The sequence below is a fragment of the Melospiza melodia genome, chromosome 1 (genome assembly GCF_035770615.1).
Source record: "Melospiza melodia melodia isolate bMelMel2 chromosome 1, bMelMel2.pri, whole genome shotgun sequence".
Lineage (NCBI taxonomy): Eukaryota > Metazoa > Chordata > Aves > Passeriformes > Passerellidae > Melospiza > Melospiza melodia.
This window is the reverse complement of record NC_086194.1, coordinates 137154218-137181112: the sequence shown is the minus strand read 5'-3', so window position 1 is coordinate 137181112 and position 26895 is coordinate 137154218. Positions and strand designations below refer to the sequence as shown.

Here is a 26895-nt window from a genome sequence, read left to right as displayed (position 1 = left end):
CCATTAATTTCAAAGGCTCCCTCACTGGCAGCTCAGAGAGTACTCACTCTACATATCACAACAGCTGCTGGAGACAGATAGCATGAGCATTTCTGGAATGATCAAACTGACCTTCTTTCAATGGATTCTAAATGCTCATCGTTAGCTGTGGCTTCATGTTCCAGCACAGGTCTCTTACATGAAGCACATTCTAATGCTGAAGGAAAAGCTAGCAAGGTAAACAGATTTGAGAACTTTAGAGGCAGCCTTTAATGAAAAAAATTGTATGCCTTTTATGTGTATATATTGCAAATTATTTCATTCCAATACTTGTGTATATATGCAGTTTGATGTCTCATACAAGTAGTGGCCTTGAAACCAAGAAAGTTTTTTGCTACATATGTTTAGGAAACAGAATATCCAATTACATCTTAAAGCATCTACTAAATTCTGATCTTTAGGCACGTTCCAGTGCTGAAGATCATTAGAACTTCAAGTTGTCTTACTTTAGGAACAGTTCAATCACTCTTACTGGGAGGAGGTCTCTATTTCCTTCACAGACCAGATTTGTAGACCCCCTTCTGTAGGTTAACCCATGTTTATATAGCTCATATTGTCTCTATAGAATTAAGCTTGAGTTACTCTTCTGCAGTTACTAACAGGGACTCTTTGGGAAGCTGCAACATGCCTTTGGACACATGAACACTTGTGATTACCCATCTTCAAGGACCCCCTTTTCTTCAATTTCCATATCCTGAGGAAGATAATGACAAGGCTTTTGCAAAAATCCAAAATCTAAGTATTTCCCTAAGTTTTTACTAGTCTTTAACTTCTGGACATAAATATGCAAAAAATGTCTGCCTTTAGGCAGGTTTCTTTTTAACTGGGGAAGGGAAAGAGGGACAGATTCTCAGCTGCCACAGATCATCATTTCTCTGCAGATGTGCACAGAACCACAGCCAGTTACACTGTTCCAGCAACTGGCCTCAGCTCTCTGCTCACTTTTCTCAACATGAAAAGCTGAGGAGAAGCCAAACAATTGAATGAACAACTTTTGAATCTGCAGTAATTTTTCAAGAAATAAAGTGTTAAATCTACACTTAGGATCTTTTTATATGAGGTGCTAAGGTTTTTTGGTTTGTCCCTGTGCAAGCCAGTGGATACATGAGCCTGTATATGGTTTTCTTTGCATAGCTTCTGTCACTGAGGATTTTATCTGTTCTGACTTCAGTAGGCAATGACAGAGTTCTGTCTTTCTATTAATATGACCTGTTGTAAATACTGGTGGACACATAATAGCATCATAGAATATTTATAGCACAGGCAAACTTAACCTTACACTACAGATTTCTACAGAAAGGCTGAGTGTTTATCAGCTTTTTACAATGAGGATTCTCATTCACTCTAAATTTTCAAGTAGCAGCAATATTATGCTCAGAAACTCTGTGGAAAGAAGAGTTTTATCTTATACTCACTATGCCAGGCATCTTACACCCTACATCCTTCCCATGACTCATGAAGAGTTCCACTGGAAGTACTTATTCAGACAAAGGGTTCACATTTACCTCGGTTTCAGAGTATAAATGTGTTTAAACAAGGAAAGAAGAGTCAGTTCCTTGCTCCAGTCTGGAGATTCCAGCCCAGTCTGGGCTGGTGAAGGAGACGTCAAGTTTTCAGGGCAGAGGGCTTGGTGAAATCTCCAAACACTCAAGGACTGCCTGGATTCTGTTCAGATGCCCAGTTTGACCATAACTAACATTAAATTATGTCCATTAAGCCAGGCCATGATGCTCTGAGATACTGTTCCATTACCTCCACTTGAATTCAAACTTCAAAAAGCAGGAAATACTAACAACTAAGGCAGAAATCAAATGCTTCCTACCACTCATAATGAAATAGATTATTAAGCATTTTGTTTCCCAGATTAAAATTATTGAAACAAACCTATTTCCAGATAATTTTGGAAATCTGTTCCACTGTAATAATGCTATTTTGAAAATACAGCATAGTTCCAGAAAAAAATAAAATGGTTCTGACTTGAAAACTTTTATCAGCTCTAAAGACTCATATTTTTCAGTAAGATTTGGGGAAAAAAAAGCATACAAAAATATTACACCTCTGGCATAATATTGGACTGAATTTTTTTTCCTTTAAGATCTACATTCTCCTTCACTTTTGAGCATTTTTTAATACTATAGCTTTTCCTTCTGAAGCACAACATGAAAAATATTTGATTGTCTAAGACAATGCCAAAAGACAAATAATTTGCTGTTATAATTGAACTAACATTAGGTTTCTTAATCCTACAAAATTACAGTAGGAGGAAAGAAAAAAGACTTTTAAAATCTATTGCTTATGTTAAAGATCAAAAAGCTTCATATAGTTCTTAACAGCCACAGTTTTTTCATAAATTGGCATCTCTTTCTAGATTTTGAAGTGAAATAATCTCCAAACAAACCTGTTAGCTTAATTTTCTGATTTCATCTAAACATTAATGCTATCCTGTAGCATTAGCAAATATACCTTTGACAATTTTCTAAGAGAATCTTATACAATTTTCCCTTATTTGAAGATTTTTTTCAAAGATTTTTTAATCAGCACCACTATCTGATCAAAGTCTTTTAAAGCCAAGCATCATTGATTTCCTTTCCTTTTCCCCTCCTCACAGAAATACTAGCTTCAAATTTTGTCTGGATTATGATAAACTGAAGATAACTTAAAGAAATTTAGTTGTTCTCCTAATGTCCTTTGTTGGTCAAATCTTCTGTCAAGTTATTGCCAATGAAACTCCGGAGACAAATTCCTGTTTGGAGATCTCGGTTGCTCCCTCCTGTTACTGCTGCTCAATGCAATGATTGTGAAATTTGAATCAAAGCCCTGTTGAACCCTAAAGACCACTCCTGCAGTGAGTCATCATTGTCACAAAGTGGGAATATGGTTTATTTCTTAAGAGTGACTGTAATCACATTTGAGGACACCTGCATGTGACACAAATATCAAAGAAAGAAAGAATACAGCCAGGAAATAGCCGTCAACCCTAATTCTTGTTTCACTGCCTTGAGACAGCCTTGGGGAAAGTGACCTGTTAGGTGAGACAGTATTAGGTGCTCTGGAGTGCAAACCTGACCTTCAGGTCAGTTTTGAATCCAGTTTGGTGATTTGTGTCATAAGCCACTCAGCTGGGTCTTGGTAGACCATAGCCCTCTGTCTTGGCTTTCATCTAAGAAATAGCAGGCAAGGTCAAACCTTCTGCTGTTTGGAAGGTTTTGGAAGATTTCTGGATGCTACTGAGAAGTAATTGCATTTCTATTCAGAGCACTGGCTGGGGCAATTTCTAAATTGCTACGTGCATGCACATACCAAACTGCAGTACATAGCTCTGGTGTTGGATAAGGCAGGAACAAAGTGTTTCTTTATACTCGTTGCTATACCATAAAATCAAAAGTCCTGTCTGGAGGCCAACCAACTACATCCTCAGACCAGAAACCAACTAGCCTTACATTAAAAAAATGTCTGGGTTTCACTGGACATGAAGGCCGTGTTCACTGCAGCACTTCAGGTTTCCAGGATTATTGGAGTCTTTGAATGCAGTGGTCAGTAGCAAACATCCTGTGTACTGAGAAGTGACCATTTCTTGCATGCTTCACCTGCATCATTATTTTAACATGGTTTTCTGACCTTTGCTGTTGGACTCTGATGCTTCTACTCTATTATGCAAAGTGCCAGAAGATCAGTCTTTGGTTAACTTAAGCCACAGTTCAATTTTGTCTACCATTATAAGATAATTACAAGCTCAGCATGACACATGATGAACTGTGACTTCACAGATGAAGAGAAAGAGGAAAAAACATGCTATGAAGGGGGAAAGCTGTTCACTTTAAAAGAATGAAGATTAGAAGTGAAAACTTGGAAAGTTATTAGCAAAATAGGTTTATTTTGGACACATCTCTCTCTCCACCTTTCCATCCACATGAAAATCTTATGTTTAATGTGTTAGAATTCAAGAGATCTGTAAGGTCTAGGAAGGAATACAGCATGAGCTCAAAGCATACAGTGACAATTGTCTTGTGCTAAAACAGCAGAGCTTGTTAATCAGGGATGGCTTAGGCACTACAAAGACTTTTGTCCCCACACTGCTGTGACATGATGAGAATTGCTATACTGTACAAGTAGTTATTTAACATCTGAACTACTGTTGTTTGAAGTGGAGGCATAAGGGCATTTTTAGGTCATTAAATAAAGTAACTGAGATACAATGAACTGTCTTGTGTGATGCAATATATGGAGAAATCCATACAGAACAAGGAGTAATATTGAGCAAAATGTGCATTCAGCAATGTGGTGATGCAACTCCTACTTCATCTTCCTAAGTATTTACAGGTTTTACAGTGTTGGAAACTGAGCAGCCTGAATAAAATTAATTTCTGCAGCCAAGTCCACTAGATTTGACTAGTGTTTGTTTTACATCTCAAGATGAATAAATATATGCACCTGTGTAATACTTGCTGTCTGCACTTTAGTTGTAATGCATTGTAGCAATAATTAGAGAAAAAATAAATTTAAGGCAAATGTAAAAATATAGAATTGCTGAAAGATTAATTAGCCGAAAGCAACTTGAATGTAAGAAAAAACCTAAATGCATAAATTATTAAATACTATTTTTTAAAGTAATTCAATATGTCAGAATGTGATGGTCTGAGACAATGAATGACAGTTTAAAAAACTATAGGAAAATTGTTCCTCTATGGCATTAAAATTGCCATTACATAGGGAGAGGCTGAAAGTTCCTGGCACAAATAGCAACATATGGGTTCAGCTCCAGTAGAAATTGTAAGAGAGAATTATTTTCCTTCCATCTACTTAACTAGACTTACACAGGACTTAATATAACCCAAAATCTCTTCATAGAAAGGAGGACTAAGATAGCCATGTAATCTGCCTGTCTGAGGATTTGTACTTGCACAGCGCCTTAGCTATGAGAAAAAACAAGGAACTAAAACAATCTGCTTTTATTTCTGGACATCATCATCTCATGGGAGTAGGACCTGACTTTTTTACTTTCAGTGACCTCCAATGCAGTGGCTCTTTTTCTGAAGTATGTAGGTATTGTCTGCATTTCAACTACATTTCATACAAATTTTACATTAGGATGGCACTAGTCCTTTTTCAATAATAATAGAACAAAGTCTCAGTGAAGGGACTTCAACAGCAATGGTGAGAGCCAAAAAGCCCCCAACATCATTGAATGCTAAATATGTGCTTGATAAGCATGAATGTCTTGCTTCTAGAACTGGTAAAAAGGAATGCAGCTTTCACAACTCCTACTACTCCTACTACTCACAAAGCCAGTGGTTAGCTAAGTTTAGGACACATTATCCCAATTTGTACTTTCAGAGAGAGTCACATTTTTACTAATCCTGGAGAAGACAGCAGTAACTCATCTTCAAATAGGAAAAGAAATGCACTTGCATACTCAACTAATGCTGCCTCCTTCAATTGCACAGCACAGGATGTCAGGCTAATGACAGAATTATAAGGTTTGGTACTTCCAGGCTTCAGTACTTCCAGTATTGCTGCTGACAAATGCAAACAAACTGGAGGCAGACAACCTGGCAGTGCCATGGCCAGAAATTGGATGGGATGAAGGCTGTACTGGCTTCAAACTGAATAGATGGAAAAGCTAAATTTGGACATGCACAAGGATGCTTTGCTAGAATTTTATTTAGTTATGAATGTCACTTGGCTTTATCTTCCTTCTGACTAGAAGTTTTTTTTGAACCAAAGAATGTTATTCTGTATGAAGTGATAGTATCTGCAGGAGAAGATAAGGTATTGTGCTAAGGACTAATTGCACAGCTTGACTTTCTAATTTGTTAGAATAGATGAAAATTCCTCACAAAGGGGAACACAGGCTTAAAATTGCTGGCAGATTTTTCTACCTAATTTTTGAATAATAAAACAAAGCAGATACAATCATGATCTAGTTGCAGATAATTTGCTAGTCAAAAAAAATAGTTGAACATATTGTTCCTTCTGGAATGTAAGTTAAAATAAAAATGAACACACTAGAGAGAATTTTTCTTGAGGTGTTTATGACAACAGGATATCTGGTAAGTATTAAGCAAGAAAAAACCAATTACTTATCTCTCCTTTTAAATATGTAGCCGCATGAAAACATGGTCTTTAAGCAAGCTGGTATAAGATTGAAGTCATCCCTGCTTTGAGCAGGGCGTCAGACAAAGTGATCTCCATCTCTCCTTCCAACTCAAATAGCCCTTGGATTCTATCAAATGCCCTCAAATAGTAAGGTTATGTAAAAAGTCCTTCTCAGATCTAACACCAGAGATGGGCTCGGACTTTACTCTCTGACCACCACAGTTTATCCTCATCCTCAGGTTGTCCATCAGTCCCCAGCTGCCTTGTTCCTCACCTCCTACCTAACCCCATGACAGCACATGGTTTTAGCTTGTTCCTATTTATCTGCAAGCACCAAGTGGAAGTGCAGCCCCTCAAGAGTCTGAACCCTAAAGCAACAGGATCCTGTGTGACAAATGAGGGCAGTCAGAATGAGGCCACAACAGGGAGCCTGTCCTCCCTCTTCCTCCTTTCCGTCCTACTCAAACGCATTCCCATGAACACAGCACTGCTCTTCCATCTGCTGAGGGAGCTGCTCTCATCTCCTGCCACCCTCCCTCTGCACACACATGTGCTTGCATGTGGACTGCACACTCCAGAAGGCAGACACTGCTGGATTCTAATCCCCTTGAATTCTCTCATGGATTAAACCTCAAATCTCTAACCCTCCTTCCTAATGCTGTGGTAAGTAACACACGTCCTGGCTACATTGATTTACAGCTGAAATAAATGTGAAAGGCAGACAAAATGAGATGTCTGAAAATCGATCTATGCAGCAAGTGGATGGAACATTAAAGCATTCTAGATTATTTCTCCTCCTTTCACTTTGCCCAAGGCCCGATGAAGCAAAAATCACTGTCTGCAGCAATAAAAGTTGCAGGTACATGTGTTACCCTCCACCTACCTGTAACCCTTCAATGGCCAGTTTGAGGATAGAGGGTGTAAGCTTGGAGGCTTGCTTGAAGGAGAAGTTGCTCCAATCTATAATTAGAATGAAGCCATTTATCTGAAGCTCCTGATCTTCAATGAGCACTTCCAAGGAAAGCAGAATAGCCCGAAGGATATCTATGAAGGAGTTCCTAAAGCAAAAGCAGAAAAAAAATCAATGGTTGCAGTTGTCTTCAAACCTCAAGATTCTCAGTTTTGCTATGGGTGGGGCATGAGTGAAGGACAGGGATTTATTCTGGTAGAATCCTGAAAAAAAGTTGTTTCAGAAGTGTCTTTAAAGAGTTGCTGCTCCAAAACTGCTTCGTGTGATAAATCCTGGTCACTGATGGATAAAATAAACACTGAATGAGATCTCCTTAGTTTTGCTAGTAGACCTGTCAATAGATTTTAGCTAAGCTACATTGGGAAACTATTTTTCTGTGATAAAATGAAACAAATTCAAGCTATTGATTTAAATCCTTGCTCATTTGGATATACTTTACCAGTTTGTTTCCCTTCTTCTTATCAGTTTTTTTGTTTCCTTATTTTCAGAAAAGGAAATAAATCAGTACAATATTAATATAAAAGATATCATACAACTAGGTTCTGTGCTTGAGTATAGGGAATGATGCAAGGCTTTACACAATGCAGTTTGACAGTTGCCTTATTTTTGCCAACCAAATGCAACATGAAAAATGGCTACATATGCTCAAAATGAGAGCTCTTTATTAATTACCAGCTACAGTAGGCTGGCCACAAGGTTTCCCTCAGCTCTGGGAGAATAATTAAAAGCCTTGGAGGGCCTGAAGCATTTAACAAGTAAAAGGGAAAAAAGTGCTGAAATGCTTTCTTTAATGTGAAAGTCTGCTCTGGGAAGCCTGGGCTGCTCACTCCTTCCATTTCCTCACTACTTCCATTTCACAAAAGCAAGACTTGGACACTTTAATGACTAGTCCATACTTATACCCCAGCGAGCTGAATTAGGTGCTCTCCTCATCTGTCCTTCTCATTAAGATTATTTACAAACAATACATTCCATTAGAGAGTAACAAGTAAGGAAAGCTTCACAAAGTGCAGTATAACCTTGTGTAAAACAAAATTGTAATATACTGCTAGTGCAATCTGTTTTACCTTAGCATTGTTCTCAAGTTTTCATGAGATCTGAGGTCTTTACAGGGAAGGTTCACACCATGTTCTCCCATGGAGATTTTAATTTATTTCTTTTCTGCTGTTTTCATCAATTTAAAACAAATCCCCTCAAACATTCAAGAGCATTTGTTTCAAATTCTTCCTGAGATAAAAAAAACATATGTGCAGTCAAAGCAAATTTCTCTACCATTGGCCTCTACCCCTGAATGGCATCAACACATGTTAAATTTCTATTAAAAGTAAATGGTGAATTCTTCTCTGATTCTTTGTCTTTTCTCTCAATAGGTTTTGAGTGGAAATGTACATTCCTTCTATAAAGACCTGATCCCTTGTAAAATCTGCTTCTGCACTCTGCCTTTCTGCAAAAGTTAGAAGCTTCTCTTAAGTATAATTATTGGGGCAATAAATTGAGCTTATTGAGCTTAAAGACACATAATATTGTTCTTGCTGCATACCAAGTCACCCCTCCCTCATTTATAGTTACAAAACAACCTTGACCTTTTCAAACCCTATGGGGAAGCTCTACTAAACAGCTAAAAGGAGGAGTATTTCCTTAGCAACATCAGGTGAAGGCATACGGATTGGATTGGCAATTGGCATGTACTTTAGGTCTAAATTTATTTTGAAAAAACTGTGATATACTACCTACTGCTTAGCTGAAATGGTGATGACTTTCAAGCAGCAGCATCAGATGACCACATCTGGTGAAAAAACCCCAAATACACCCTGCTCTAGGGTGCCTTTATGATGCTTCTATCCCCAGTGGTCTCTTCTGTCTATGCTAGATATTAAGTTGTGCACCTTTAAGACTGGTTCCGAGAACAAAGCAGGGGGAAAAGAAGCATGGAGTTTGTTTTCAGAAACTACACTCAATCCTCCACATTCCTCCTTCTGGACTGTGATGTCTGCAGCATGGATGGACAGCGGGACAGAGCTCTCCTTTTCTTTTTTAGTTAGTTTTTAGCTAGCTGAGGCAGTGAAGTTCCCCAGACTGTGGCTTTTCTTTTTATTGCAGCTGTTCAAACCTGCCCTGGACTGAAAACCCAGAAGAACACCAGGAGCTCACACCCGTGGCCCACCAGGGCCTGGGATGTGGCATTTCCAGTGCCAGAGGGACTGATAAGAGACTGAGCGAGCTGAGCTACAGACCACAAAATGACTTCTGAATTTGCCATCTCTTCAGAACAATGAGATGTTTTATTGTTTAATATTATTAATTTTTTATGCTTGTGAATACTTTGCCATTTAAATAAACAGGTTTTTTCCCCCTGTTCTCCAAGGAAATCTCTTCCTGAACCAGCTGAGGGAGAGGTCACTTGAATTTACTTTCTACAGGGACCTCTTTGGAAGTTTCCTCCCAAATTTGCCCTAAACCAGGACACAGCCCTAGACCATATCTATGTAATATATCCTACACTATCCCAGCATCCTCCTTTAGGGCGGTCACCCTTCCACAAGAACTGCCCCATGGAAGCTCCCAGACATGTGCAGTGGCTCCAAAAGCGTCCTTACATACATGCCAGCCTTCTTTGCACTCTTGTAGGCATCAGTTTGAAATTATATCATTGACTGGCTACATTGGGGAAGATGGAATAATCATGATCTCAATCTCACAGCTGCAAATCCTAGAATGAACTGGATGGGTTTTATTGACAAAGGTGTTAAACACGGCTACATTGTGACAAAAAAAAGGTTTCATCCTTCATTTATGGGAAGAAGTTTTCTTAAGAGTACATTCAAACTTATATTCCTGATCCTGCTAGCACTAATGTTTTTAAAGTCTGTAGTGATTCCAGTGGGGCTGTCTGGAAATGGTGGATACAAGACATCTTCTGTAATCCACTCAAACTCTAAATGACAATGGAAATATTTCAGTACAAAATCTTCCCCTTGGACTTTGTGCTGAGGAATTACAGTCTTTGTTTGAGTGTCTACATAAATTGCCAATTTATCAAACAATTACTCACCTTTACCTTCCTGTACTTTCAGTAGAAATTATTTACCTGGGAGATATGGCACTCAATTTTCTTAGTTTGCAACTAATCTGGCTGTCCCTGCCTACATCCCTCCACTCTATGCATTTGCAATTTGAAGACATGGTGTAGGAAATAACTCAGAGTGAGCACAAGACGTTTTTCTGAGTACAGGGAGTTATAAAAGCAGCACACAAGTCCTCCAGGTGGGTTGTTTGCAGACACACTGTTCCATGAATGCAGAGCCTGGATAGAAATCAGACAGAGTGCCACTTGAGTCTTAAGCCCTCTGCTCTCGAGTCTTGGGGCTTTGAGACAAATCATTCAGCTGTGTGACTGATTTGCATCCAAATAATTTTCTATGCATGAACACAGAACCACTTTTTATTAGTCCATCACTTTTGTTCCATTGCTTAACGTTCCCTTCCCCTCCTCCAATGCCCCTCCCCACAGAAAAAAAAAGTGAAATAAATTACAACTACACAAAGGGAAATGTATAAGGTCCTGTAAGGATTCAGCATGAAGCTTACTGAAGTGAGCCACTAATGAGTTACAAAAGATTTGCACAAGCCCCAGATAGAGAAAAAGGAGGAGGGAGAGAGTGTGCCTATCTGCCTTGGCTGAATGGAAAGGTACCACAAAAGAGACTCTTCAAATTCCCTTTGGAAAATGGGAAGTTAGCCCAACACAAGCTAGTGGTAAGAAACAATAATGTAACACAAAAAATGAAGATGGTTTAGCTGAGGGATTTGGTGGGGAGATTAGCCAAAGGCATAACATGAAAATAAATAAGAAGAAATTACTTAATTATGAGAGGTGTAAGCAGGCTGTGAGAGAACCAGAAGGCTCTGTGGAGTAGCAGGGTGCAGTGGGAACAATTAAAGGGGATAAAGACATTGCAAGGAAATTAAATGCTCTATTTGCATCTATCTGCCACCAGTCATTTTGAGGAGATCCGTGGATAACAAAGCTGAGGGACTGCTGGAAAATAAGGGGGCAACTAGGACATACTGAAAGAAGGTGATACATTTTGGAGAAGACACCATCAGTAAAGGCTTTTGACATTACTCCTTCTGAAAAACTAAGCACTTTTAGGTATGCTAGTGAAATTAATTGGATTATTCAGATAGTTAAAAGTACAAATGTACAGAAGTACTGGCAGCTGAAGCCATTAAGATTGTCTGCTAGTAAGCAAAAACAAACTGTCACCACAAATCCTGACTGTCCCACGAGATAGCAGACTAAAAACTTTGGATGAGTGCCTCTATCTTGGCAGTTGCAGACAATTCAGCTTAATATCCCTAAGTTAATATGCTGTAAGAGCCTCTCTTCTCTAATACTGAAAAGGTGGCCAAAGCTCCATAACATTTGGCAAGCTGCAAACATGGCATAGATACAATTCAAGTAAGAGACCACATCTTGCTTTGTTCCCTCCATACACAAAAAATCACCAAGAGTGCAAAAATGCATATTTAGCTTCTAAATGGGGAGAGCTGACCCTTCCCTGCAAGGAGGATTCCCAGTGAGAGTAAAACACAGAAAAGGAAGCAGAAAAAAGGACCAGAAACACATCTTCAGATTGCCCCAAATTATTTGAGCTAGTCCAAGTTCAAGAAGCTGGTTGCATTTAAAATTCTGTGTTTTGGGTCTCTCACTACAAGAAGGACACTGAGGTGTGGAGCAGGTCTATTGAAGGACAGGTGAAGTCCTGGTGAAGTGTCTGGACCACAAGTCTTGTGAGGAGTGGCTGAGGGAGCTGAAGGTGTTTAGCCTGGAGGGAAGCAGACTCATGGGAGGTCTTACCACTCTCTACAACTTCCTGAAAAAAGATATCAAGGTGAGGGTCAGTCTCTTCTCACAGGTAACAAGTGACAGAACAAGAGGAAATGGCCTTAATTTGTTCCAGGAGAGGTTTAGACTGGATATTAGGAAAAGTTTTTTCACTGATAGGGTTGCCCTGCAGACATATGAAGCCGTGTATATGTGGCACTAAGGGACATGGTTTAGTGGTGGACTTGGCAGAGCTGGGTTAACAGTAAGACTCAATGATCTTAAAGGACTTTTCCAGCCTAAATGATTCCATGATTCTATGAAAAGCTTAGAAAGGGAGACATGAGCAGCACAGCAGATCCATGCAGGTGGAGAAGGAGAACCCAGCAATGCACATTTTCAATTGTTCCCAAACACAGCTGAGGTATGCTGTCCATGAAATATGAATTAAACAAAGCCTCTGGAATCCAGTCAACAGTGGGCTTTGAACAGGTGTTCATAAATCATACAAAGTCATTTATTTCATCAGATTAAATTCTCCTTTCTGCTCATGAAGTATTGATAAGAAAGCACCAAACTTCCCATTGTTGTATTCTTGGAAAACATCTGTGCTTTTTTAATGTACATATTTATTTTAGAAAATTAAACCTCACCCCTACTGGAATCAGTACTGGAAATTATTAACACACAGACCTTGGGGATTCATGTCTTGATTCAAACTGATGATCCTGAGCAACTCCCCTGCCTTTCTGGCATCAGAAGGAAATGGCAATCACTCTAGCTGCTGCAAAACCTGATCTTCACAGCTTATCACTTTTGGTGAGGAAAGGTCTCTCATGTGCACAGTTCAGGCCAGCCCTTGGCTAAAGAATAATCAGGAAAAATAAGTTCAGGATGAAGAATCACAAATGAACACTGTGACTCACTTGATTAATCCTGCTCTGGAGAGGATGAAGAGTCAAACAGAGGAGCTCACAGCTGAGTCATGCCCTGAAGAGGGCTTGTCTCCTCTGTCTGAGGTCTGAATAGCACACATATGTGCAGGAATTAGCAAGGCTTGCCTGCAATTCAAGGAAATGGGTTGCATGAGCAGCAAATACTCACAAAGAATATTTTGGCCTGCTGTAGGTAACTTTCTTCATAGAGTAATTCAAAGCCATATAAACTTGTTAGCTGCAAGAAATATGAATAATTCAGTGACATGTAAACTGCAAAAATTATTAAAGAAAAATATAAGGGCAAGTTTCTTATTTTGTGGGGTACCATACCCTTCTTTGTCATGCCCAAGCTAATGTTTTTTTTTCCCTCTGTCAAAACAGAATGCATGCACAGGAAACTCCTACTGAGTAAAACACGGGTTACATCAAGTTAATGTCAGAGCTCCAAATTAATTCTTCTGTCGCATCCAGCACAGCTATCTTTGGTTGTTCCAGTATGTCAGCTTCAAACAAGCATCTCCCCTGTTTTGTAATGGAAAGATAGCAAGTTTTTTCCCCACAGCATCTGTGTCATTCTATAAATAAAATTTACAAGTAACTTTACATCCAGGACAACAGACTGGATAGATGGTGTTTTTCTTCAGAAGTGCTTAGTCCAGCAATGCATTGGATGTTGGAAAGAAAAGCATAGACTAAGCTGAGACCTGAACTGTATTTCACATTTCTAATGTTAGAAATGCATGGCTTAGTTTATAACTGAATGAAGGCCATCCACACACAGATATCTGGCTAGATTTGAATTCCTGCTTAGAATGAGCTGGAAGCCTCTGCCACAGCCAGTGGAGAGGAAATGTACAAGCCTGAGAAAAAAAATGGCATCCTTTTTTTTTTTTTCTTTTTATCAAGCAAAAATTTCCTCTCAGTGACTTCCTTGAAGATATAAAAATTTTCTCTTGTTATGTTTCTGCTAGAGGTTTTTGTACATAAAATTATTATGAGTTGGTTTTTTTTTGCTGTCAGTTTCCCCTTCAGTTGGACTCCATAGCAACCAATAGCCCACGAATTACACATTCTGCATTCAAGTCTGTGCTACGAACCTCCTCCCACACACTCTCATTCATATTGCAGGCGCCCTTACCAAATGAATACTTGGTCCCTGATGTTAATGTGACTGAGCAAGGACCACATGCAATTTGGCTGACAAACAGGGACCTTCACAGACCCTGGGCTTTGGGAGGGAGGCTTCTGGTGGTGGGGCTCTTCAGACAAATGATAGAACCAGCTTCCACCCAAGGGAAGCTGGCATCTGTTCTTCCCTTTGCCTCAGCCCACAGAAGTGTCACACCACTTAGCAGGGGATGAGTCCAAGATAAAGCACAGAATTTTTACACTCCCAAGACTTAAAAAAAATCCCTCCCAGAGCTCTCCAGAAACTTGATCCCAAACAGAGCAGGCAACTGATTGCAACCTATCACAGCACAGGTCCTTTGACTGCTCCTAAGGATCTCTTGGGGATGCAGCAGGGCTTGGCTGGCCTCCCATGAGCAGTGTACAACTCTCCTCAGCAGCCTGCTGCTGACAGAAAAGGCCAGAATTCAATCTCAAGTGCAATAGAACTGTTCCTCTGGTTGCGGGTTTGGTTTATTCTTTTAGGAATTAAGTATTTCTGAGATTAACATTGGTGATTTTCTCACCTTTTTAGCACCCAGGGCCATGCCATGCTTGCACACCGTGTAAATTTCTCTGTTGAGAAGGAATAAGTGACAATCACAGGCAGTGTGTTATGATATTGTGGAAATTATTAAACGCCCTATACTACAACCCCTAAGTGCAATCAATAAATCAGTTTGACAGAGCCACTGCTGTAATTTTCCTGGCTATTCCCAAAGGCAGTGTCCCCTGTGAGGAGCTTTGGGAAGAGAGGGAAAGAGTTCATTCCAGCCTGAGCAGAGACAGGGAGTCCGTGGGGCTTTCAGGTTAGTGGCCTCACTGTTGGGAATTTAGGAGATAATTCGTGGTAACACACAGATCAGGATCCCATTTAGGAGGTAGTTCTTAATCTCCTATGGTGATCTCACCAATGTTGTGATAGTTTTCTCAAAGCACAGCTGTAGTAATAATGAACAAAACAAATGGCTGGCACATGAATGGCTATTGCCAGAATCATTAGGATTGATGACCTCTGTTGTTTATTTTACTCTGTGTGATTGCATAGCCTTTTCTTATTCCCTCTTGCATCCTTGCATCACTCTAAGCTATTTGCTCAATTTCTTGCACCATTGCATTTCACAAGTTAATTTTTCATTACAGAAAGGGAAGGGATTTTCTTTTGAACATTATGAAGCTACTGCTTAATGTCTGAAAGCAATTATACAGCTCCTTTGCTTTGTTGTTGGAAGGTACAAATGGCACCACTGATTCAGTTTCCCTGGCATCATGTTTTCTCTGTGTGATTCTATTATGTCCCCTCTAGTTTTATCTCCTCTGCATCCTCAACATCTTACCATCTGAAATAGCTGTGAACTTTTTGTTCTCTCCTGATGCAATCACCTCACTTGTTCATAACACTAATGAATTCCTTTAATTGCCTTTTCTTTTCTTTGGTCAGATAGCTGTATTTTTCTACATCCCTTTCCTTTTTAAATAATACAGGATAAAGTTAAATTCATATTCAAGGTGAGTTTGGAATATCAGCATGCATAAAAGAAATCATTATGTTTTTTCTATTTGTTCTCCATCTCATTCTTAATGCAGCATAACAATTAACTGTTCTGAGCACCATTGCACAATAAGCACACTTCTTAATTATGGTGTCCATAATGACACAATGCTTTTCTTAAAAGGTTAAAAGTACTTGAAAATCCAGACAAAAGTGCACAGAGTTAAGAAAGGGTGAAAGATCTCCATATGTGGCCACATTTTCTTTGACCTTTTTGCAGAGTAATGCTGCTTTTCTAGGTCATTCTAGAGTTTTCCACAACGTTTGCTATTCCTCACTAACCTCCATGATTTTTCATTTATTTTTTCTCACACTACCATTCACCTCACTTGTCTGTCAAAAGATTACTACTGGGTGTTATCATAACATAATTTTGCCACTTGCAAATCCTACTCTCTGTCCAAAGTATCAGGACTCCTTTTATTTGCAAAATGAGAGACTTCAGCTGTATTTAAAAAAATAATAAAAAATTCACAGGAAGATCTTTTATTAGCTAACCAAATGGCATATTTTCATATTTTGCATTAAAGAATTCCAAGAAAATTGTCTAATTGTCCCTTTGCTTGCAAACAGTCACTCTTACACCAGACTTCAATGATGACTAGATCAAATAGCAAAGTTAAAATCAAATAACTGCTCACCAATGCACATATTTTGAGAGTGCTGTGTTCAGAATGACAAAAGTCATATTATTGTTTGTGGACATTCAAACAGCACCTGGTTACTCATCCCAGAAAGCCTCAAAAAATGTATCTCTTGAGATACATTTGGGGTAAGAGGTTACCAGGACACGAGAAGAAGTGGCAGAAAGTAGAAATGCAAATATACATTAGTAAGCACCTAAACTGGCTATTAAATGAGGCAAAGAACATATACTTGGCTGGACTTAAATCCAGGCAATGAAAGCAGGAGATATTAGAAATATGTACAAAACTCACGTCAATCACAATAAGCTTTATAATTTGTTTTAGTTAGAGCCCTCCAGGGCACATAAAAGACAGACATGAAAATATTCTAATAATTTCTTATAAATAAATGAAAAATGGTGTCAAGTATTATATATCATAGAGGTTTCCCACTGGAACAATAAGCAACTTTGATATAGCTGACAAGATGGAGGAACTTGATATTATTGATGTAGAAATAATCACTGGGGAGCTCAAAACAGATGCAATAAAGATTGGTAAGACAGCAGTCTAGAAAAAATTACCTGCATGTCTCTGCAGAAACAATGTTGAAAACTTGTTATGATGATTCGAGTGAACAGGAGAGAAGGACCAGGAAAAAAAATGAAACTGTGTAGATTTATGTAATAAAGACTGATAAAAGTATATAGAATCACGGTGCTGCCAGCCACAAAGAAACCACTTTGCACAGTTATACTGAAAAGGATGTACAGCGCCATGAAGCTCAAGAAAAATGAGCATTTGCACCCTAGCTCCTTTTGAGTGGATCATATTTCACACAATTTCATTGAAGAAAGTGAAGGAATGAATAGAAAAAACATTCCCCCTTAAAAGGCAGATTTATTTTTTCTCCCCAGAAAGAGCAAATCAACCACTTCTGTAGGAGACTGCAGATTTTATAGAAACTTTAGCAAGGCAAAAATAGGATAGGATCCAACCAGCAAAATAGAGTCTGGTGACATGTCACCAGTGAAATTTAGAAAAAGGTATGTTTTTTACTCCCATTCTCCACATTTGCCCCAGATTTCATGGGATATCAAATTTCCTGTGTGGACAACATGATAACTGAATGAATTTTATAAGTAACTGGTAGAAAATGAAAATTATGGAATGACATCATCAGTCTCAACCGTGCAATGTTGCAGTAGAAACCTTAGGCATATAATTTTGTATGTTGCATAAATGACCACCACTGTAACATCTCTGGCAAGTGCAGCAATTCCCCTTTTTGAAGGGGAATTACTGAATACAGAAACCAAATATCATCAGTGCTGTTCTATGTGGTGTTACAAGTCTTTCACCAAGGGTATTTTTGTGTGGATGGCAGCAATGGAGCAAACCCAAAGCCTAACAAAAGCCTTTTTTTCTGTGGATTTTACTACCACTTAGGCAGAATTAGTTGGGTTTGATGAAATAAAAAATGTTGAGGTCCTGAGATGGCTGCAACAACTTGATACTGTGAAAGTGAGGATGTGAGTATTCCTGGGATGTGCAAGGTTCCCTTGAAAAAATAGTCCTTTGTAATGAGTTGGGGTTTTGGGGATGTATTTTTGGCCTTCAGATTGCAAATTACAGTTTCCTGAGAGAAATGAAAGTCAAAGGGAAGAAATGTGAGCATAACTCCCCTGAAATTTTTCTAAAGCAGCAACCTGAACAAATTAATGTCACTGGCCCAGCTCATTTAGAAATACAACAGTGCTGAGACTGGCCTTCTCAAAATAGATGAAACAACTACAGAATAAAAATCTTAAATTTCAGGCTGCAAATTGAAAATTAGAAACTGCCAGGGTTGCAGTTATTTTCAAAATGCCTTTTGTGCAGGATCAGTGGACAAAGTAATCTAGAATCAATTTTTAAAGTATGATTTTAGATAATCACAAAAGGGAAAATTAAACTTATTTTAAAACTCCAAGACCAGTATTTATAATTTTTGAGTACTTCAAATTATGTGAATGCAGAGGCTTAGTACATTATTTCTCCATTGTTAAAAAAAAAAAAAAAAAAAAAAAAAGAAAGAAAAAAGGATTAAAAGATCTGTCAATCTACCTGAAGAAATTAATCAATGCTTTACTTATAGTTCAGTATCTGGATTTGAAACCTTAAATTTCTGAAATAAACTCTGCCATTTAACTAAGAATTCTAATTCTATGATCTAGCATCATGAAGGGTTTTTCTTGAATGGGATAGGGTAGGCCTTGGTGTAACATGCTAACAGCAGTAGTGGGTAGTAACTGCCTAAGCTGAGATCCCAAAGGCAACAGAGATAGAATTGTGGAGTCTTGCATTGGGTGTATGGTAGTGGAGAAAAGAAGTCCAGCCTGATATCCTTGTTCCCCTGAAGCCAGTAGAGTTTTATGGCACATTCCAGCAGTTCCCAGCAGGGTACAGATGAGGGTTGCAGGTGCAGTGTAGTCCTTGCCTTGGAATAATAATATTACATAATTAGTTTGGGGAGACCATCAAGTTTTCTCAAGAATTTCCAGAGAAAAGTAATCTAAGTGGTTCATAAACTATTAAAGTGAGTTGAGCTGAGAATAGAATTTCGTATGAATTTCAATGTTAGGGATTCTGAAATAAAAGTTTCACTAATTTCTTATTAAAGTAGTTATCAGCAACCTCCTAAATTACTCTGACCTCTAAACAATAGAGTATATTTATATGTGTGGAGATTAAGTCTCTTCTTTCAGGCAACTGCTGTTTTTAGTTTGCTGTTTCTGGGGGAAAGGGTAGCATTTAAGTTTCTAACCAACTGGAAACTGTAAAATGACAATGTAATTCATACTCTTTTTTTTCTGTTTGTATTTCTTTTTATTATGAAGCTAAAATAATTAATTTGAAATAATTTTTTCACACCTCTAATAAGAACTTTCATATAGTCAATACAGACAATTACTGAAGAAATGTGATAAGTTGAAGTCATGACTCATGTTCTGCTAATTCAATTATGAATAATTGTTAATGAAGAAACATATGCAAGAGTTAAGGTCAGGACATACTAGGAAAAAAAATCAGTGCTTTTGAACTCAATGCACAGTGATGTCCTGCCAGACCCTGTGCTGGTATTTGAGGAAAGCAGCTCTGGAATGAGATAGCTGGAGCAACCAGGACTTTTACTCCAAACAGAAGCACTGAAATAAAGATAAGACAGCAGGGAGGTCTGTTTTGTCAAAAGGCAGCCAGAAAGAGGCAGAAAAAGGATCAGCAGAAATTGCCACAGCAAACATAGTTACATGGCCCAGAGAAAGATTTCAGAAGAAAATTTTTATATTAGGGACAAATGTGTAAATCTTGAACAAATAAATCACTGCTCTTTTTTACTTCCTCTTTTTTATGGAAAGCATTTATATGTTTATATTTGTGCTAGCTTTTTTGCAAAGGATACCTAATTTTTTCATCTTTTCCTTTCCTTTAAAAATAACCAAAACAAAAAAATCAACCAACCAACCTACCAAAAAAAGAAGCAAACCAGCAAATTTTTAATTCTTTTTTTAATCTTTAAACTTTTAACCTTTTTTTTAGGTTGCAAAGCCTGCTTTTCAGGAGACGTCATCAGAGATGTTTTCATGGTGTCATGGGATGATTTGTTAAATTTCCATGTTTCTTAATACTACACTGATTATCCTTTTTTTGTATGTTATTGTGTCACAGTTTAGACTATATTGAAAGGGGAAAATCAGGTAGGGACAGTCCATTTTATAGATCTCTGCACAGCCTTAGGACACATTCATTACAACAGCAGAATTAATTTTCATAAATGTAACTGTAGTACATATTTCTCTTTATTCTAGACAATATTTTGACTTCACCAAAGGATTACTAAAGAGGCCTAATGCAGTATCAAAGAATAACTACAAGCAATCAGGTCTTTGCAAAATTATTCAAATTATGTTGCAGTTAGTTTCACTCCACAAAAAAACATTTGAGACTCTCTGGGATTGTTCATCTTGGTCTGGCAGAACCCTTGACCACTCCATTCCCTTGCATTAGTCTGACTTAGCTTTGGTTAATATTTTTTGACAGTGTTTAATGGCCAAGTAAATGCAGTGCTTTTGTTTCTGCATGAGAAGTATACTGAGTCATGAGATACTTAAGCAAATGTCTGAAGCAAAACATATCAGTAGTGTCATTGCTGATGAGGACCCCACAGAATGCCACAGTTGCCTGTATCTTAGTCATTGCAAACTGTTTTCTAATATTTAGAAATCAAATTCTGTTAAGGATTTGGGATAATTTTGCTTTTATTCTATGTATCCACTGTTTACTACCACATTTTGTTAAGGTAAATTTTTATATATAGGAATAATTGAATCCCACCTCTTATTATCTTCAACTTGTATGACATTGTCATATTTTTCAGACTTCTTGTTGCACTATTCTTCTGACTCAGCTCAGACTTGGCTGTTTTGCTTGTACTTGTGTTGCAGGACTGTTGAGGTGGGTAAAGGTGAGTAACTCCTGCTGTCCTGCTGACAACATTCCTGAAATACAGCCCAGACTCTTTGCTTCCCCAGTGATATCACTTTGCTGTATACAATTTCATTTGTAGTCCATTCTTTACCCTCAAATCCTTTTGTGCCCAGTCAATATTAGTTACCCATGAGCACCTGATTTAAGAAATCAAGGGGTGAGAAAATCCCAGCAGAGACAAACCTGTCATCCAGGACGAAACCAATAATGGCAGGTGTGCCTGGTGTCTCACAAGCCTCCTTGGCTTTTAACCTGGAGCCTACATCTGCTAAGCCTCTTTCTGAAGTAAATCCCAAAATGATCCTGAAATACTTTTAAATGATTCATACAAAATGTTCCCTGAAAGACAGTAAATGCGCATGTACCTGTGAATACATTTCAGCAGAGAATAACAATAAGATGCTGGAAAAAGAAAAGACTCATTGGCAGCAGAGCATACACAAATTGCCATTTTCCCCAGACTTGCAAAACTCTTTTATTCAAACAGAATTGAAGGCTTTATCAGAATAAAAGTGAATTTAAATTGCAGGAGACTGCTAGAAGTGGCTTACATGTAAATGAGAATCTAAGAAATTGAAAGATTTCCCACCATCTCTCCCTAGGTCAGAGTTTATTCCTCCTCTTTTTTACTTAGTTTTCGAATGAATATTGCAGTAGATTTGGAAGCAAGATTTTTCATTGGTCTCCTTCTCTTTCACTATAAATCACATTTCTTCTTTTGTACCTATATGACAGCCAGGTAGGATTAACCCTGGGAAAGCAAGGCAATGCACACTTATGGAGAAACCTCACAAAGTGGGAACAGCTTAGAGGAGCACAGCTCCAAGATAACAGGAGAGGATGAAGCTGACTAAGATAGGGTTATCACCCCAGGTGTAGATTCTCCTGGTTAGAAATACCCATACAAAGGCAATCCTGTGTGCTATCACAGAGCCTAGCACCCTGAAGTGGTGTAGGCAGCACACACACTCTAAAGATTGATCTGTGCATATCTAAAATACGTGACTGGCATCTCTTGGGTTTGCTGTGAAAGGCACTCAGGAGGAAAGAAACAGTGAAATGTTTGGCCCTGGCAAGGAGAACAAATGTTTCTGATCACACCAGAGCAGTAGCCTTGTGTTGTTACCCCTTTTTTCACCTCTGTTACTTCATTCATAGCTGAATTTATGGAACTCAGTTCCTCTACTGACATGTTATAAAACCAGAGAAGCTGAGATTGCAACTTTGTGGAAAGGAGCACAGGACTATCTGTAGGAAAGAAGGAGGAAGATATGGAGATATCTTGTAGCTAGAACAGAATGAAGAAAAGCATATTGGTTTAAAAAGGTCTAAAAAAAGTCTTCCTGCTTCATTAATTCATACCATCAGGCCTTGGCGCAGTATGTGAGAGTATGTGTGTTTTAAAGTACACTTGGGAGTGGTTCTATGGGATCAGACCAAAAGGTCTCCTGCCAGGAATAAGAGTTTTGATACATAGCAGGTTAGCAAGGTTAAAATAGAGACCATACTAATCTTACACTGAAAATCAAATATTTTTTCTTATGTATGTCAATATGGCAGTCAACACTTTCAATAAAATATTCAATTTTGGTCCCTAAAAATGCATTATGGGACAACCTTGTCAAATAGGTTGTTATTGAACCTCTAGCATCATAACTTTACATGGTGCTGTGATTTACATTGCACGTGTGAAAGAAAACTGGCACCACATGTGTTAATGCATGCACAGACAAGTGCCATCCTCTGCAATGGAATAGTGGGAAAGAGATATCATCTCTCTATAAAGAAAAACATATTTGCATATTACCTTTCTCCTTAAAATGAATCTTTACTAGCTTTAGTTTGCCCAGCATGGACAGTTTTCATAAGCAGTTACATAGGAAATTGTGTCAGCAGGAGGCTGACTGGCTTGCTTTGCCCTCTGTCCCTGCAACAAACGGACCCTCCAGGAAGTTTCCAGAGTTGAGTTTATCATGATCTGTGAACAAGGGATAGTTGTTTTTTGCTGCCTTTGTGGTTGCTGCACTTATTAAAAACAAAAACTGTGAGAGTGCAATCAAACCATGACAAAATAGGCAAAACACAAAAGACCTTTAACAATTCAATTTTTTAATCTGATTTATTGGAATGACTTTACTCCTCCATCCTTCCTCCTGCCCTCTATTCTATCTGCTTGGTTAAATTTGCACGTGGCAGCTGGGTGCTTGTACCACTTAAATTCCCACATCACTGAGAGCTTCCCATGGTCATGGCGCTCTCACCAGCACAACCACAGGACCAGCCATGTCTCCTTCATCCTCCACCCTCATCGTGGCCGAGAAATGCCCTGCAGCAGGGTGAATGTGGTGACAGGGTAGAGTTTACCCCAGTGTGCTGCTCAGGTATTTCACAGAATTGAGCAGCCACCACAACATTCACATCCTGACCAAATTTATGCTCTCTGCTGTAACTCCTGTGGGATCACCTGGTCTGCTAACAGCACAAATTCCTAAGCATTCCTTGTGCTGTTCTGAGGGTGCTGGAATTGGAGGATGCTCAGCACTTGCCAGAGTGAAAAAAGCAGCTATTTCAATGTAAAATGCAATTGGTATAGGGCTCAGAGTTCAGAGAAAAGAGTCTAAAATAAATCATGGCCTGGGGAAATAATATATCAAGAAGTATTAAAATTTTAAAATTTCAAATGCATTTAAGGATTCCAGCTCAGTATTTCTATCCTTTTCTGATGCTTCTACTGCATGTAGCTTATTAAATAGCTGGCCAGAGAATTAATGGTTTTTTCCTTCCCTGACTCGTTTCAGTCTGTTCCTGCTGCGATGCCTGAATTTGCCTTGGCTGCTTTTAGGTAGGTTGGCAAGTTAGAAACTGATCAGAATATTAGATATTTAGAAAACTTGATTTGAGGAGTGCTGTGACAAAAAAGTGTTCTGGTCTCTTCCTACAAAGCTTCACCTCGAAAAGCTGCTATTTATAAGAGCATTCATTCATTCATGGTTTCCAGCAGTTTCCAAAGTTCAAAAGGGCAAGGAACCATGTGGGATGTCACATTGCTTGGCTTCCTACTATTCTGTGCATGTAGCTCTGTTGTGGTGCTCTTTTGCAGATCCCATCTGTGAGGATGACATATATAGCCCACATAGGACTGTGGGTCATTCTTTAATGGACAAGTGCAATCACAACTGTATGCAGCTTCTCTTTTCTTACATCAAGGCATAAACCCTTATGCAAAAATTGAGTCTGAAAAGAAAAGCAGGGGATGTGTATGTGTGCCTGTGTGTTTTCTGTGTGTGTGTGTCTGTATATTTTTCTTTATCAGCTGTCCTTCCTTCCACTTTATGAAGCACAGGAATTGGATTGGTTTCTTTTCGCCACAGGAGGAAGGTGACACAGAGCCACTTTCCAGTCTGCCCTACATTTTCCTGTGTTATTCTGGGAGAAAGCTCTTGCAACTGTGTTTCTCACCCCCAGGCACTGTCCTTCACAGCTCTTCAGCCAGCCCTCAGCCCAACACCATCCAGTCACCTCTTCCCTCTAAAATGTGTTTGATTGCCAATCCCTCTCCATGGATTTGTTTTTTCTTTTCAGTCAGGCTTTTCTCATTCTTCAACATATGCTTCATAACTTTCCCAGCTGTTGTTTTTCTTTCTCTTTTTTCAGACATTTTCTTTGTCTTCTTGGATTCCCTTTGCAGCACAACACAGGATTCTCATTTGTGTATGTCATCCTGCTGTCATTCAGATGGGCTACAATTGCCTTCCCAAATATGGCTTCTGTAATAAATGGTGCTAACTGAATTAAGCTGCTGCCAGCAAGCAAATGAAAACATTTCAAGACAGAGCTTCTTCTTTGCTTCCTTGTCCAACATTTAATTTACACATCTGTTACTCTTCTAAATGAGTATTATGCTTATGCTCTGCTGCCTTCCCATGCTATCCTGAATTCTGCTACCATTCCAGATCAGCTCAGTAATGTACTATGATTTTTTTTTTAATGCAGCATGCTTCTAAGCTTTTTATTGGTCAAAGCAATGCTTGAACCACAGTGCCAATCTGCATTACTGTAAGCATCTCCCAACACAGAATCATTAGCTCCTAACCAAACCCAAAGATTTGATGTGCAAAAGTCATTATGGTGTCAGGGCTGGCTGCACTTCAGCTGTAATCCCTCATGATAAACAGACATGAGGCTGAGTTACTGCCATAGTTTGCCTGTGACTATAAATCAGTCCCAACAGATGTTTGCTACCTCATATTCTATTAAGCATCTGAAACTATGCTTGAAATATATTAGAACAATCAACACTTGAGATGAATTCTTTTATACCAACAGGATCTGATGATGATAATATCCTTGTAATTACACCACTTTGAGCTTTCTCAGGAAGGGCATACTTGGGTTTTATTATGATCCTTTAAAATATTTATAGCTGTTGGTTTACCTCTGTGTCAGAATATTTCCTTTCCCTTTAGCCTCAGTACACTGTCCTACAGAATGGTATCTGGTATTAGAGATTCCCTGGGTAATAAAAGATGGTTTATGGCTAGCAGTTGACTTGGCATTGTATGTTGTAAACAAAGCAGCAGGTTTTCTCTGTCTGACTCACAGAATTTTTGGAGCTATGTGACAGCTTCTAAGGCACAGACATGAAGACAGAAATTAATTACTATCTCACTGAAAAAAAACTATGAAAAACATTCTGCTCCCTACTCCAAGTCCTATTTGCAGAGTATTGTGATTGGAGTCCTTCTTCTGGCTCTCTACACAAAAATAAATTTTACGTTGGCTGAACAACCTTGAAAGAAACACTTTTGCTTGGAAGATTAATGAACACCTTCTGCTGAATTACATGTTCACCCAAAGCTCCATCTCCTTGGTGTATGGGCAGCTTTATGAGAAGACAGTAGCAGATATAGGAACAGCTGTGGAAGTTACTGAAGGCTTTCCTCAATCCAACAGATGAGAAGACCCTCTTACCTAACTTCGTTAAAAGCTTCAGATTCACTACAGGTGAATCAGAGGGGTGAGGGCTTAGATTTGCTGAGAGTGAGGAAACGAAAAAGTGAGAGAAAGAGTATTTGTTTTCCAGCGCATGAAACATTCTTTTTTTACATTAAATCCTTGTTCAGGTCTCATCTAAACTCTGTGTGTGTATGTGTGTGTGTATTTGTTTGTTTTACAAACTGGAATTTTTTATCATGCAAACTATTTAATTAAAAATTTTCATTACATGATCAGTTTGACATCCTTATCTGTCTTTACTGCTGCACAAATTTGCATTCAAAATAATGTGCTCTGTAAGAAGTGGTGTAAGTAAAGTCTTTGTGTGTGTCAGGTGGGTTCTCACCTTGAGTTCTGATCAAAGTGAAAAATGTCCCTCCCCTGTACTGGTTTACAGTAATATAACTCGACAGGATTTTTTTCCTCACTATGGAACTTATCTGATCTCTTTCTTTTCTATTCATCTGCTCATTTTCATTTATTCAGTACTGAATAAGTGAAAATGAAGGTATTGAATATGTGATTAACTTTAACTAACAGATCCAAAATATACTGGGCAGGACCTAGAGAGAAAGTGATGACATCATCTCTAAGAAATCTGCCTGAACAATGGAGAGAAATCAAACCTATGCAGAACAGGCTGAATTAGTCTAGCTCTGGAAATGTGATAAATCTCAGCTAGTAATTTGGCAATAAAAATTATCATCCCTTGTGGTTTTTTCCCTGTCATCAAAGAGGGAAAAGATTGCCATCAAGACAATCATCGTTATATTTTTGAACTATGTGGAAACAAAAATAAAATTCTTTACCAGTGAACTTGGCAGATGTCACAAACCTCTTGAAATGATAACTGGGGAGCAGGACTTGTTTAGCTCTGCACAAGAGCGTGAATCACATGCGAGACTGTGCCCACATTATGGATGAGAATGTATGACACATTTACCAGTGGCATTTGTATTTTAGGAAACTGACTTGAAGGCAAATTTGAGCTGAACATGAGCTCAAAATGGGATAGAGTAGTTAAGAACAGAGTGACAATCTTATATCTAAAAAGAGGAAACTACTGAAGAGATGAGATAGGGTTATCACTTGATGATTTATAATTTTTAAAAATAAATTTTTTATTTAGTTCATCCACCTGCACCTTAGCAACAACA

The 26895-nt window shown here is 38.5% G+C and overlaps 1 protein-coding gene across 1 annotated transcript in view; it reads right to left on the bottom strand.

Moving 5' to 3' along the window:
- The window catches only part of CLVS1 (clavesin 1), a 94555-nt gene that overhangs the window by 58976 nt on the left and 8684 nt on the right, over positions 1-26895 (bottom strand). The window contains exon 3 of the mRNA XM_063169361.1: positions 7019-7193. Within this exon, the coding sequence (XP_063025431.1) occupies positions 7019-7193 (175 nt within the window). The remainder of the gene's footprint in view (positions 1-7018; positions 7194-26895) is intronic.